The sequence below is a fragment of the Cupressus sempervirens genome, chromosome 2 (genome assembly GCF_028749045.1).
Source record: "Cupressus sempervirens isolate cs-2001-9-10 chromosome 2, ASM2874904v1, whole genome shotgun sequence".
NCBI lineage: Eukaryota > Viridiplantae > Streptophyta > Pinopsida > Cupressales > Cupressaceae > Cupressus > Cupressus sempervirens.
Window position 1 is genome coordinate 610569314 of NC_143119.1, and position 12740 is coordinate 610582053.

The following is a 12740-nucleotide window of genomic DNA, read 5'->3' on the forward strand; positions in this document are numbered from 1 at the left end:
TTAATTGCTTTTGCCTCCAAAAATGACCTTTTCCACCATAACTTATTATTTTGACATGCAAAGCCACTGTTTCTTGTTCCCACGATTTAAAACTTTTCGTCTCGATTCCAACAAGCTATGATACTGAGGTGACCAACCAACAAAACCAACAAAAATAGCAACCTCATCTTATTTAGATGAATAATAATAATAATTCACCTGTCTTGCGAAAACAACTGAAGAAGCATCAGAATCAAACTCTGACAACACCAAAGTGATCCTAATGATGAAAGGCGATGAATGAACCTGACAGGGTGACTTACTATAAATAGACGCTTCCTCCAAGATTCTTGGAGCCTAAACTGGAAGCTCGAAATAAAAACTGAGAGAATCACCCAACTCCTCTAACTCAACTGAGTTCATTAGAACCAACAGTTTGACTTACTATAAATAGTAAGTCCTTTAATTGGAGCCAAAACACAACATAGGCTGCTAAAAAGCCTATAACCCCACAATTGAGACCCTTAAATCCCACTGCAGCTCGTGAGGGTCACAATGGTGAACTGACCAAGCCAACTACAAGAACCCGCTAAAATTGGGGACATTACATTCTAAGAGTCGCCCTCATTCATGAAAAGCTACAATAAGGTATATAAGTGTTAGAGTTTGAGGAATATGCAAGAGAGGGAAAGTGGCATGTTAAGGGTATTCTTCCAAGTATATATAACATTGAATACAAATAAAATACACAAGGAGAGTTGAACTAAAATGAAGACATAAGAATGCAAACTCAATGAAAAGATCTTGAAAGGGAGTAACATATTTCCATCATATATACATGATGAGGTGATGAGAAACACAAATATTTAGTTCTACATGATAGATAAAATCAATGTAAACAAATTTAAATGGAGAACACACCAAGTTGACAAGTATAGCTTCAAAGGAAACAGTAAATAGATTTATGGAAATTTTATTTACATACATGTGAAGAGAGGGGAAGCCCGATAGGGGATGTAAAAATCTCATGACAGTTTTCTCCAATACTGGCCATAGTGGAGTACTTGTAGCATCATTCGAGACCCTTCTCTCCTTTGCCATCGCCCATTCAATGTTATCCTTTGCCTCTCAACGTCTTTCCTTCTTCGTAGAGGATCGGGATACACTACCTTCTTAGTTTGGAGTATGGTGATCACCAATACTTATCTAGCTCCTTTGTTTCCAACGTGTTTACTCCCTTTTGTTTTGCACAATCAGTATCCTCATGGTTCCTTGGACCACACCACTTGCACAAACAATTCTCGTTTCTCTGCTCACTCTAACAACCCTGTGTGAAATGACCCTTGCCATTACCTTTGGCACTCTATGATAGGATGTCCTCTTGAGTCATATTGCATTTGATTCTGTTTTTATTTTGTAATCACTTGGCAATCCATTTTTTTTTTCAATGCAATAGACTCTCCCTATGTAAAGAGTACTTGTGTCCTTATAGTCTTCAAATTATATGAACACTCCTATATTAAATGATCCATGGAAGATCTCACAAAACATCATTTTAGGACAATCACCTTTTGTGTGCCCTTCAAATTTGCACTTAGTACACTATAGTTCATTAGTTTATTGGTTCCTTTCTCGGCCTTCAATTCTTTCATCATTTTCATCACATCTCATTGTAAGGATCTCGCTATTGTCAATTCATCATTGCTTCTACCCTTGGTTCTCCAACCATCATTTGTCTTCCTCTTCCCTTGGGAGGATGTCTTGTTGCCACTCTCGATGCCCATCACTCTATTGTAGGCATCGACGTACGAGAATGGAGACACCACTTTCATGTTTTTGCAATGGGGGAATCAACCCCTCGATGAATCACCTCTTCTTCAACCCATTTGTTTGTTGATTCTCCAACGTGGCTAACAATTCCTTGAGGTGACGATTGCAAGCCCATACATTCTCATTCTTCCCTTGTTTGGTATTATAAATTTCTGCGACAATCTCATTATCGTCTTGTTGCAGTTTAAACTAGGCCTTGAACGCTCTCCTGAGTGCATCCCAAGAGGCTATGAGAACAATTTATATAGGAGAGCATTTATTTGTTGTGGTTTTCTCCTGCATTGGGTCTCTATGTAAATCATTGTGTCACTATGTTCATGTGCATAATTGTTTACTTCAGCATTTGAAGTTATTGTGGTGATTAGAGTTTTAATTTGGTTATGTTGTCATTATACTGATTCACCCCCCTCTCAGTATAATCGTGTTCTCTTCAATAGCTATAATATAACAAGCCAGATCCAATCATTTAAAATTAGAGACATTAAGTTCTACCATGGGACAATGATCACATCAATTTTTTTGTCAGTATGATTTCAAATAGAGAAAATCTATGTATTAGCATGCAAGATATTGTTTTGGATGTCTTTTTAGATTTATGACATAATTTTATTATTTTACTGTTTATGGACATGTTTTTCTATTTCTCATTGACTTACCTTGATTGTTGATAGGTGGATAACTTCATCCATGGGGATCTACATCCAGGTAACATATTTGTACATTCAGATGGTGTGCATTATCAGATAGTTGTTTTGGATGTTGGTATGGCTATAGAGTTGAGTCAAAGAAGCCGCTCTCTACTATTTGACCTCTTCAAGGTATGATATAGCTGTGTAAAAATAATACTTTTCTTATCCTTGTCCTTGAATTGTTTTAAAGTTGGTTCAAACACTCATGCAAATGTCCATGCATTTAATGTTCCCTTTTTAAAATTTCTTTTCTTTTTTCTGATTTTCCAACAAACAAAACAGAAAACATAAAACTGAAATAAAAGCAAATGGTTGGAAACATTTTGTCAAACCACCAATGGGTGAAACGCCAAATATAGATGCCAAACCCTTGCTGATCAGCAATAATGCAATATTGCAAACCCTTGTATATCAAGCATAAAAGTCAAATAGCAAACTCAAACCCTCCTAATGTTGGCATGCAACTTCAAACTCATCAAACACAACAGGTACAACTTGTTGATATCAAATTACTGCAAATATATAATTAGCTGATTATGACTAATATATAATGGACTGCAAATATGTGACATTATGACATACAGTTGTTTTTAAATCTGAATAATTTATGCTACAATACACCAATTAAAATTGCTAATATGACTAAAAATTTATATATTGAATCCTAATTGTAAATAATCAGCAATTATGAAACCACAGGGTATAAAATAAACATATACCTGAATCAAATGTCAACTGGTAACCCTCTGGAAATTGATTTAATTTGATTAGCAACAGTTGGAACATTTACATAGGCTGATATGCAAATTAAAAACACAATTTAAAATTACAACAATTGATCTTGATTGAAGATGATGAAATTAGAGCTTACACATGCTAAAGAAATTTGGCGCTAAAATAAAGTTGTACCAGTAGCAATCTTCCTTCAACAAAGTAAATTGCCAAATTATGACAAGGCAGCTGGCTGATGTAAGATTGTGCTTGGCTTGGAAGGCTGATTTGAAGGCTGGAAACAAATTAAATGGCAAGGAATATTGTGGATCTGACTTCCACAGCAATTGCTCTCCAAAATAGATGATTGAAAATGTTGGTTGTGGCAACATATATTGCCCAAAATTATCCCAGAACTCCCAACAAGGATGGCACAGGCCCTGAATTATGGTAATTGATCTCAAATAATAGCAATTATTGACAACAATCAACATATAAATCCCCTTGTATGGGTAATGCAGCAATTTCAACAACAAATAATGGAAATCACGTAGCTTTGACCTAAGTCACAAGGTTCGAGTTCGACAACTATGAAGTTTGGATGAAATTCGACAAGTCAAAAAAATGGAAAAAAAATTAGACATTAAATTCACCTTATGTAATTTAAAAAAAATATAAGTATATACTATTTAGTATTATATGCTTACCAATTCATGTTATTTATTATTATATTTATTATTTCTTATTTTAAAACATTTAAACTTTAAAAATAAAATAATACCACTAAATTATAGGCTTTGAAACTTAATAAATAAAATCATTAAACAGTAGGTTTTAAAACATAGAATAAAAATATAATAAAATTTCAATTTTTTCTTTACTAATAAACAAAACTAAAATTCAAATATAATAGATTTTCTATTTTTGTTTACTAAGAAATATGTAAATTAAAAAATAATAGCCAAAAAATATAATAAATAAATAGATCTGTGTTGCAATTTACAAACTAAAATAAATAATAAATAGTTAAGTACACATTAAAAATCATAATAATATTTATTTTTCACAAAAATAAGTATAACATTTTAATATAATATTTAAAGTTTTGAAGTTGTAATATTTTAATACATAATAAATTTATAAAAGTTAACAATTTTGAAATTTACAAAATTAAAAAATATATAAAATTTATATCATAACAAAATAAATTATAATAGTTTAATATTAACAAAGAATTAAATTATTAATATTTTAGTTGTAAATTTAATTTAATACTAGTAGCCTAAAATAATAAATAAAACTCATAACCCATCAACCGAGTAGGACCTTTTAAATTGTATTAAATTTTAATATTGTAAATATCATAACAAATTATAATAAAATTAAAATAAACTATAATCAAATTAAAACATAAAAAGAACTCAAACCTAAAACACAATAAAAATTGTATATTATTGAGAGCCTATCCTGTGGCCGTCGGCAGAAGATGATAGGGAGTTGTAGGGACGAGAGTTTTGCAGATGAGAATGACGGATGAAAGAGTTGCATACAAAAATGATTGCAGAGTTGCAGATAGCCTGAGCCAACCAGCGTTGTAGAGTTTCACAAAGCCAATCACAGAAAACACATTGCCGTAGCCGCTGTTGATGAACAAAAACGATTGGCGTATTTTCATATGGAGATGTTTTAAAAAAGGTTGAAAACCCTAAAATGCAAAGGCTTTAAATATCATTTGTGCAAAAATATCAAATTTAAAGTTACCGTACAAATTTTAGATGAATATCAACGAATTTTTTAAATTTTTTTGGGGTTCACCGAATTTCGAATCTGAAGCCGAAAAATCGGCGAACCTTGTGACTGAGGCTTTGACCAAGTCCTAAAATTCTGCAAATGATGGTATGGTCTTGTGAAAATTCTTCACCATCACAGACTAAACCTTCAATACAAATCTCTAGTATCTGATCTCAGCGGTGGACAAGGATAAATCAATCCTCTTCATAGGTTGCACTAGGAAAAGAGCTGCCATAGGTATCGATGGCTGAAGTAATTTGGAAAAATATGTCCAAAACCCCATCAATTCTAGCATGGGTCTAATTGTCCATCGCCAGCGGTGAATCAAACAAGCTGGTATTTAATTATGAAAGCAAACGACCAGGAAATCCAATTTAAGGTTTTGGTTGCATGCAAGAGGCATCAAAGCATAACAAAATATATTAAATTAAATCTTATATACATTGTTGTGAAAGTAGACCATCAAGAAGTCGTGAGTTAAGGCTTTGGTCATGTACAAGAGACCTTGGAGCAAAGAAAAATATAAATATATGTAAATAATTCAGTTAAATTGACATGTACATTATGGATACTTTAATATATGTGTGTGTGTTCTGGAATACATTCACCTTTACTTACATTACATATATATGTATATGTATATACATAGACATGGATATATCTTGATTATCTCATAAGGAACATAATGATATACATTAGATATCACATCTCATTATATCTATCAAAATGTCTGAGAGAAACTATCATGATATGCATACAAATATCAAGTCACATGATATTCATCATGATAGTGAACATTGTAAATTTGACACTTACAATGTTAGATACAATTGTATATTATCAGAAAGATCGTACTTTTCAGTAATGCGCACAAGGAGCCCATAAAGTCATAGAGTCACACATATGACAAAATAATTTACACATTAAACATCTTTTATATATATATATATATATATATATATATATATATATATATATATATTAGTACAAAAATAATTTTGAGACTTGGTCTCAATAACTTACATTTCAACCATACCAAGTTTCTTTCTGAAGTTTTCAACTTTAACTCTAGAGAGAGGCTTGGTGAGAATGTTTGTTATTTGATCACTTGTACTAATATACTCCAATTAGATCACATTCCTTTCTACCTCATCTCTCTTATAGTGGTAAGGAATCTCTATATGCTTAGATCAATCATGGAACATTGGATTCATTGAGAGCTTAATACCACTTTGATTGTCATAGTGGATAGTAAATAGTCCCACAATCAACTTTCAAAGCCATACTACTTCTTTGGCTCTCATAGACGCTGCAATGTATTTTGCTTCTATAGAACTTTGTGCTATTGAAGACTGTTTAGAAGTATATCTAGCAATAGGTGCAAATGTCTCCTTGTAATCAATACCTTCCTTTTAAGAGAACACTCTAGCAAGAAACCGTGCTTTGTGTTTCTCTATACTACCATTTGCAACATGTTTGATTTTGAAGAGCCATTTGGAGGAGACAACAGATTTCTCTTTAGGCCTACGTACTATATCCCATACATCATTTTTCAAAATGAATTGATACTCTTTTGTCATGGCATCTTTCCATACTTGATGGTTGAGAGCTTCTGTTACACTAGTAGGTTCTAACTTCATGATTTCGCTCATTAACACCACATAACTTGCAATTTGGTAGGCCTATTACTTTCTCTAAAAGTTCCTTTGGGTGCTGCAAAGGTTTCAGCTTCCTTGACAATCTTTCTAGCCCAAAGTGTTCTTTCTTATTGTTAATGATTTGATTTTCCTTTTGATGCTCCCTCTGATTCTCAAGATTAGTTAGTTTTCTTTTGATGTTTCATTTGGGTACTCCCTCTAAATCTCAATAGTAAAGTCTTCCTCCATGTTGTTAGGTGATTCCTGAATTTCTAACTCATTTGGGCTCTTTGCCCTTTTGAAGGCAATGTCTTCCTCAAATATGACATCACTGCTAAGTTCTATTTGTCTTCTTCTAGGTATGTAGATCCTGTAGGCTTTTGAGGTTTCATTGCAGCCAAAAAAAATTCCCTTTCTCCCTAATGGTTCTAGTTTTGACCTCATCTCATTAGATACATGAATATACACAGGGCAACCAAATATCCTTAGATGGCTTATGTTAGATTTCAGACCAGTAAAAGTGGTGTAGGGCACCTCCCTAATTTTTGATTTTTTGTGTGATTAGAGGTTAGTTAGGTGTGTTAGTGTGTTAAATAATCTCCAAGAGTCCTTGGGGTGCAACTCATCCAAATGTAAGAGCCAAGTTGCTCACTAGGTCTTAAGTTGCTCAAAAGTTGCTCATTGAGCTAAAAGTTGCTCAATAGGTCAAATAAGTTGGGGATGGGCAACTAGGGGCTTTGATGGTCTAAATAGGTCATAGGTGTCTTATCTAGGGTCCTAGGATGGTTCTAGGTGAACCCATTTGACCAAAAGGGCCAAAGAGCAAAACTTGGTCAAAAGTTGCTTGAGCAACTTTTGCAATTTTGGCAAGAAATTGCATTTAGTAGTTTTGGGGGTTGTAACTACCCATGCTTGGGTATATGAGCATGGTAGGTCATATTTTGAAGGGTTGGAAGAATTACCATCAGTTTATGCACGTGTGGGATTACTGTACAAACTTTTTTTTGCATAGTTTTACATGGTTTTATGGTGTAGTACGGCAATGTACGGATTGACACAGTAGAATAAGTTTATGTTTTTGATAGATTAGTCTTTCTTGGTTTTTTCCATATTCAAGTTTGTATTGAAGTTATTAGGGTCTTGAGTTACAACACTTTCTTGTTGGCTGGCCTGAACATTGCCTTCACAGGGCTGTTTGTAGAAAAATGACTCTAACCTAATCACCCACGGTGGAAAATGCATGAAACCAGGTGGGGTGATGGGTTAGATTGTGTACATAGTGTTTTTTCTTTGTTCTGCACTCTAATGGTTAGTTTCCAATCCATGAGGTGATACCCTAGGCTGACTACTAGGAGTATGTGAGCCTGGATAGTTTTGTAAAAGATGTTGTAGAGCACACCCATGATCATGTTGGGATTAACAAATGGAGTTCCTAGAAGTCCTAGGATGTTAACTTGAATATGCAAATGGAATGGAGGTTTGAAGGCCTTGGGAGAATTTTGATTGCTGACTGGACTAGTGGCCTAAAACAAAGGCTAGAAACTAGGGATTAAGAGTAAATAGGGTTATGAGTGTCTTGAAGCTTTGAAAATTTGGAATCATGGTATGCTAGGAGATAGCTACTAGATTCCTAAGTTTGTTCTAAGGGTTGTTTAGAAGAATTTGGAGAATGGGAGGAAAACAACGTTACCAGACCTAGTAACCTTTAGGTTTAATTAACCCTATGTGAAGAAATTGAGTTTTCTTTGGGTTAGGCTATGACCAGAAATGTGGAATGAGGTCAAGAAGGTTATGGAGGGTATCTACATCATCAATAGAATCCAAGGTAGTGGAAGTACAAGATCCTAAGCAAGGGTTAGGGTTCTAGGGAAGAGAAGGACTAGTAGGACTAGTGCCTAGAAGGGGGATTTAGTCTACATCAAACCAACTATACCTAGGAGGCAAGTTGGAGGAGGATTCTTGGAGGCTTGGATTGGTGGAAAGATAAGAAACAAGAACCATTGGATGATTCAAGGTTAAAACCTTAATTAGAAGTGTGTATTTGGATAGGACTCTAATCCCTCTACATCAGAGTGGTATTAGAAACTACTTTCAATTTGGTTAATGTCAAATGAGGAAGGAAGCCAAGAAGCTGACAGTATGCCACCCAAGGCAATGAGCGAGGGTGTCATAGTGGATTTGGTCAAGGACCTATTGGCCAAAGCCAATCAGATAGACACTAAGAGTAAGAAGATCACACAGTGGGGAGATGAGAGTGACTAGGAAGATGAAAGCCTCATAGGGGAGACATTTGACAGCAAGGATCCTGAGGTGCATCAGGATAAGAAGGTGTTTTTGGATGCCTTCAAGTCTCTTAGCAAAGACAGTATGGAGCATATTCCTTACTACAATGGTAGTTTGAATGGGGAGGAATTGCTAGATTGGTTGGAAGCCATTGATAACTAGTTTGATTACAAGGAGGTATAAGAGGAGAAGAGAGTTAGCTATGCTAAAGCTAGGCTTAAGGGATCAGCCATAGTATGGTGGAACATGATGCAAGATGACAGGGTAGCAGCAGGGAAGAAGAAGATAGTGTCATGCAAGAGAATGAAAATCAGAATGAAGGTACAGTTCTGTCCACTGATTATGAGATCCAGTTGTATCAAAAGGTACAAAATCTAAGACAAAGAGACCTGACAGTATGTGCTTATACTGAAGAGTTTAATAGATTGAGCCTCAGAGCTAGAAGGTGAGAAGAAGAGGTGGAAAAGGTAGCAAGGTACCTTTTGGCCTAAGACAAGGGATCCAAGATGAGATCACCATGATGGCTCTTGATAGTATGCACAAATGCTTTCAAATGACATTGAGAGCAGAGGATAAAGCTAAAATGAAGAATGAGTCATATCAAAGAGGAAGAGGCAATAACATAGGCTTCAGAGGCAGAGGTAGCTTTGGAAGAGGACAAAGTCCTAATAGGCCTGATGTATCTCAGTTTGCTGATAGAAGTGGAAACAATCAATATAGGGGGTCATCTCAAAGAGGAGGATTCAAAGGGGACCACCTAGAGGCAGATTCTAGTCACAAGGCAGAGGCAATACTGTTTTTACTGGTAGATGTTACAATTGTAACTAAGTGGCTATACTATGGGCAAATGTCCTTAGAGGGCTTCCTCTTCATCTAGGGGAGAAAGAAGGTCCCAATTAGTGCAAGAAGATGACACTCAAAGTGTCACATCACCCATTTCTAAAGTAGGGCCAGTACTAGATGGTGAGAACTTGATGTTAAGAAGGACTTTATTGAAGATGGCAAATGTGGTAGATTTAGGACTACTTGCAGGTCACATGGCAAGATTTGCAAGGTGATAGTGGATTCTAGTTCCACTGAAAACATAGTGTCAACTGAAATGGTGGACAAGTTGAAGCTTAGGAGAATACTGCACACTACACCATACAAGTTGTCATGGTTGAGCAAGGGTCAACAGGTCTTGGTGGATGAACAAGCCCTAGTGGAGTTTGAGATTGGGGAATACAAGGACAAGGTCCTACGTGACATAATGCCTATGGATACATGCCATCTCTTGTTGGGGCATCCATGGCAATATGATGTAAAGGTCATACATAATGGTGAGCAGAGTAGCTATGTGATAACCAAACAAGGTAAGAAGTATCAAATGGACCCTTTGGTAGAACCTAGTGGAGAGAAGCAAGTATGAAATAGTGTCATGCTATTGAGTGGCAAGGAATTCTTAAAGGTCATGAAGAAAGAGAAAGGGGTACATTGTGCAGTAGTTGTGAAGCCGAGGGAAGAAACCAGGGCAAAAGTTAGTATACCTCAAGAAGTGCAGTAGTTATTGGAGAGATACCATGAGATAGTGGATAATGGGTTGCCTAGTGCATTACCTCCTATAAGGGAAGTAAATCATCAAATAGACCTAATACTAGGAGCAAACCTACCTAATAAGGCAGCCTACAAGATGACACCAAGCCAAAATGCAGAGATAGCAAAGAAGATTCAAGATTTGTTGGAGAAAGGGCTCATAAGGAAAAGTTTGAGTCCTGGTGCAGTCCCTATAGTCCTTGCACCTAAGAAAGATGGCAAATGGACGATGTGTATGAACTCTAGGGCAATCAATAATATCACCATCAGATATAGATTCCCTATGCCAAGGATTGAAGATTTGCTAGATAATTTGGGAGGCTCTTGCTACTTCTCCAAGGTGGATCTAAAGTCAGGGTATCATTGTTATGTCCCCATATTTTATAAATTTTTATATTAAAATAAACTAACAATAAAATAAATTATAATCTAATTTATAATTATAAATATACATATTTATAATATAATTATAAATATTGTCATATTAAGAAATCATAATAAATAATATTAGTTCAGAACTAAAAATTATTGCTAATATTGTATATTTATAAGTGATATAATAAATTAATAATAAAGAAAAAAACAGTAACTATAAATAAAAGGCATATATTCCCGAGTCAATAATCGATGGAGGTTTGATCGCTTCTATATAGGATAAGAAAATCAATCTCTACCTTACCTATATCTTATACCATAGGAAGGGACGATGACAATCTCTCATTCCTTACCATTAGCAATGATAAGACAAAATAACATCTAGGTGGGAAACTGTAGAATTTGACTTGAGCATCGATGGTGAAGACATTGTGGGGAGATGAATGACTCATATTAGAAACCATACCTTGTATTACTGTCAGATAATAGTGTTCTTCCACAATTACAGATATACTTTTTTGCTAACCTACGATCTATTTAGATATGAATACTTATTATAAGAAAGCATAATCATTATCTCTACCACCGTTAAAGAATGCTCTAACGAATTAATGATACAATTATTAAAACAATTGAAAAATCACGAACACATTAAAGGGCGCAATGTTATTAAGATATTTATAGATGATTCTTCGAATGAAGGGAGGATGGACACGAACAGTTTTGAGCATACCCAGCGATCAAAGAAAATAGCTAAGGCACGAACATCATTGAAGTCAGAGAAACTGAGCCGTCTATAATCATACTTTGCATTCTCTTTTGATAGGGAGATGAAAAAGGATATCGGAGGATTCTAGTAGGCGGACGAAGGTATTAACAAAACAATTTCTACCATTCATTGCGGCATATATATAAAAAAGAAAAACAAAAGTTGGAAGACATATTCAACGACCCATGTGTAGCAATGGTTGGGAGAAACCAACGTTTGGGAGGAGAGGAGGTGGAGAGAAGCACCAAAACTTGAATCTGACTGAGTAATTTATCATCACTCCACATTGGCATACAACTATTTGATATATACATCCGACACATACTTTTCATCTAATCTCAGGCCTACTCATTTGGGAAGAAGAACTGGTGGCTTAACTGACAATTCAAATATTGCAAATATATGCAACCGAAGATTACATGTTTATGAATGAACGCATATCATATATTTTAATTCCATATATTTTAAACTAGATCTGCACTGTACATGACAAGAGTTGTGGCCCTATAATTTGCAAACACTCCAACAACAATTTGAAATCTCAGTAATATCCACATACTTGGAATCTGGATACCTAAATTACCATATCCGATAAGTGCAAGTCATTTTGAAAGTAGAGAACTTAATTCCATAAACTTATGAACTATATTTGATATATCACCATCATATTCTCACTATATCATTGGTAGTATACCATCTTTGCTATTAGTTCTATATTCTCTAGCATAAACTATATCAAACTAGAAATCAACGACTGGTGTGACATCCATTATTTCATTTTTTTGCTATAATAAAAAAGAGAAGTTAACAATTATCCCTATTTCTTGACTTAGTCTAGTACGGGACATTATAGTGGTATTAGAGCATAATCCTACCATCCTGTGAGTGAAGGCTTATGGAAACTTACGAGAGAAAGACAAATAAAACTACCACAAACGACTTAGCAAATGAAGTGAGAACATATATGGTGCAGACCCACCAAACCAACCAAACTATACTGAATCAAATGGAGAAGTCAAATCATGTTATCCTGCAAGCATTACAGAACATGGGAAACTCGATCAATAATTTGAGAAGTCAACCTAACATAGGGAGAAACTAATT

At 35.0% G+C, this 12740-nt stretch overlaps 1 protein-coding gene across 8 annotated transcripts in view; it reads left to right on the forward strand.

Annotated features, from left to right (window-relative positions):
• LOC149574861 (uncharacterized) overlaps positions 1 to 12740 on the forward strand; it is a 217364-nt gene that overhangs the window by 120505 nt on the left and 84119 nt on the right. For all 8 annotated transcript variants that reach the window (XM_089814698.1, XM_089814699.1, XM_089814701.1 and 5 more), the window contains one exon: positions 2481 to 2627. In XM_089814698.1, the coding sequence (XP_089670824.1) occupies positions 2481 to 2627 (147 nt within the window). The remainder of the gene's footprint in view (positions 1 to 2480; positions 2628 to 12740) is intronic.